Raw genomic sequence first — 2,107 nt, forward strand, 5'->3', positions numbered from 1 at the left:
GGGAGGCGGAGCTTGCAGTGAGCTGAGATCCAGCCACTGCACTCCAGTCTGGGCGACAGAGCCAAGACTCCGTCTCAAAAAAAAAAAAAAAAAAAAAAAGAAGATGGAAATCCACTCTCCCTTCCTTGCCCAGTCTCCAGCACTGCAAGAGGAGCAAGTTCAGGAAGACCCGCAAAGGGACCTGGCAACCCATGGGCTGGAATCTGGAGGCAGGAGGAAGACCTGGGACAGGATTCCTCTCATGCCTGGAATGGACTATGTGGCACCTGTTGGGGAGAGAGAGCACAGACAACCCCTCCCAGCAGTTCTAGGAGGTGAGCTCAAGGTAAGTACATGGGAGTGGCTGAGGCAGAGGGCGCCGTGGAGCAAGCGGGGAGTTGCTCACCATTGTTGACTCCAGGCATGGAAGACATCCAGAGGTTAGAGTTGTTCTTGTCATTGAAAGTATAGCAGTTTCCATACATCGGGTGGTGGAAGTGAGAGTAATTCCTTATCAGGAAAGAGAGAGTAGGGTCAGAGAGGAAAGTGTAGGTGGTCCAGGGAGCAGGGAGATGAGGCAGAGAGAATTCTCCACTCCCTTCAACTCCTACAGGACTTGGGCTTTCAGAGTCATTTGTTTCCTGATCACCTACCGTGTGCTGGCACAATGCTGAGAGCTCCACTCACACCCCCTCAGTCACTCCAACCAACAGCCTGTGAGAGTTTCATCCTCATCTCACAGAGGAGGAAGCTAAGGCTCAGAGAGCTTGAACAGCTGGCCCAAGGTCCCATTGCAGTGATGAGCCTGGGGGTTCACACCTAGGTCATCTACCTTCTAGCCCAGGCTCCTCTCACCAGGCCATCTGGGCTCACCGGCCTTGACTTCCGTGCTGCCTTGTAACTTCTCTCTTGTTGCACTACAAAGATTCTTGCATGTCCCTAACTGCCCGTGTGTCTAAATGTTAGTTCCCCACTGAATCATGAGCTCTTTGATGACAGGAGCCACATCTCATTCATCTCTCTGTCATCTCTGGGTTAGCTGCATGGTTCCTGTCATCTAGGAGACAGAGGAGATGATTAATAAATAGTTGTTGAGTGAGGAATGAACGAATGAATGAATGAATGAAGTGGGGAGGTGGAGGGGAGCAGGATTAACGGAGAAAGTGTGAGCAGTGGTGGGCACGGAGCTGAGGGGAGGACGATCAGTACCAAGTGTTTCCGGGCAGCCTCTTGCATCGGCGTGTCTCAGAATGGTAGGTCCAAAACTCATCTGTGACAGGTGTGGGGACAGAGAGAAAGCAATCACAGAGGCATCACGGCTGCAGGAGGACTGCAATTTCACAGCAAACCACAGGTTCCAGAACAGGGAGGCTGTGTGGGGTAAAGCACAGCACGTGTGCCACACAGCGCAGAGAGGATCTGTGTTCTGCTACCCTGCCATCTTGGAGCTAGCGACGGGAGCAGGGCAAAGAGGGAAAGGGGACTTCGACCAGTGAGCAGCAGAGGAGGAATAAAGAGAAGAGGGAGAGGAGGCTGGCCAGAGATAAGGAGTGGGGTTCTGGTTGTACGGCCTTGAGCCAAGGCATTGTTTCTAAGCTTATTCTCCTCCTCTGTAAAATGTAGGATGGTTCTGTGAAATGAGGAGATTGGAACCAGATGATCCGGGATATTCCACTGGCCTTGAAGAACAAAGGCACAGAGGCATGACACACTGGTGCCCATTCTAGGAGGTACTGCCAAGTCAGTACTTCTAGAGCCCAGGCTAGATGCAGGGAAGGACTGAAGGAGAGGCTACAGAAGTGGCCAGTCCTGAAGGCTGGTGAGCCCTTTGCACACAGAGAGGAGACAAGCACAATGTGGTGGGTGCCGCCCCCATGGAAAGCAGGCACAGGTTTGATCAGCAGGTGAGGTGGAGCAACATGGATGCATTTTAAAGCATAGAGCTTCGTTGAAATAAATAAATAAAAAGTGGCGGGGCACAGTGGCTCACACCTGTAATTCCAACACTTTGGGAGGAGGCTGAGGCGGGTGGATCAGTTGAAGTCAGAAGTTCGAGACCAGCCTGGCCAACATGGTGAAACCCCGTCTCTACCAAAAATACAAAAATTAGCCAGGTGTGGTGGCGGGC

At 52.2% G+C, this 2,107-nt stretch overlaps 1 protein-coding gene across 2 annotated transcripts in view; it reads right to left on the reverse strand.

Annotated features, from left to right (window-relative positions):
• Positions 1-2,107, reverse strand: part of SCNN1A (sodium channel, non voltage gated 1 alpha subunit) — a 35,683-nt gene that overhangs the window by 8,573 nt on the left and 25,003 nt on the right. For both annotated transcript variants that reach the window (XM_011951728.1, XM_011951725.1), the window contains one exon: positions 386-489. In XM_011951728.1, the coding sequence (XP_011807118.1) occupies positions 386-489 (104 nt within the window). The remainder of the gene's footprint in view (positions 1-385; positions 490-2,107) is intronic.

Source organism: Colobus angolensis, unplaced genomic scaffold, assembly GCF_000951035.1.
Source record: "Colobus angolensis palliatus isolate OR3802 unplaced genomic scaffold, Cang.pa_1.0 Scaffold11, whole genome shotgun sequence".
Classification (NCBI taxonomy): Eukaryota; Metazoa; Chordata; class Mammalia; order Primates; family Cercopithecidae; genus Colobus; species Colobus angolensis.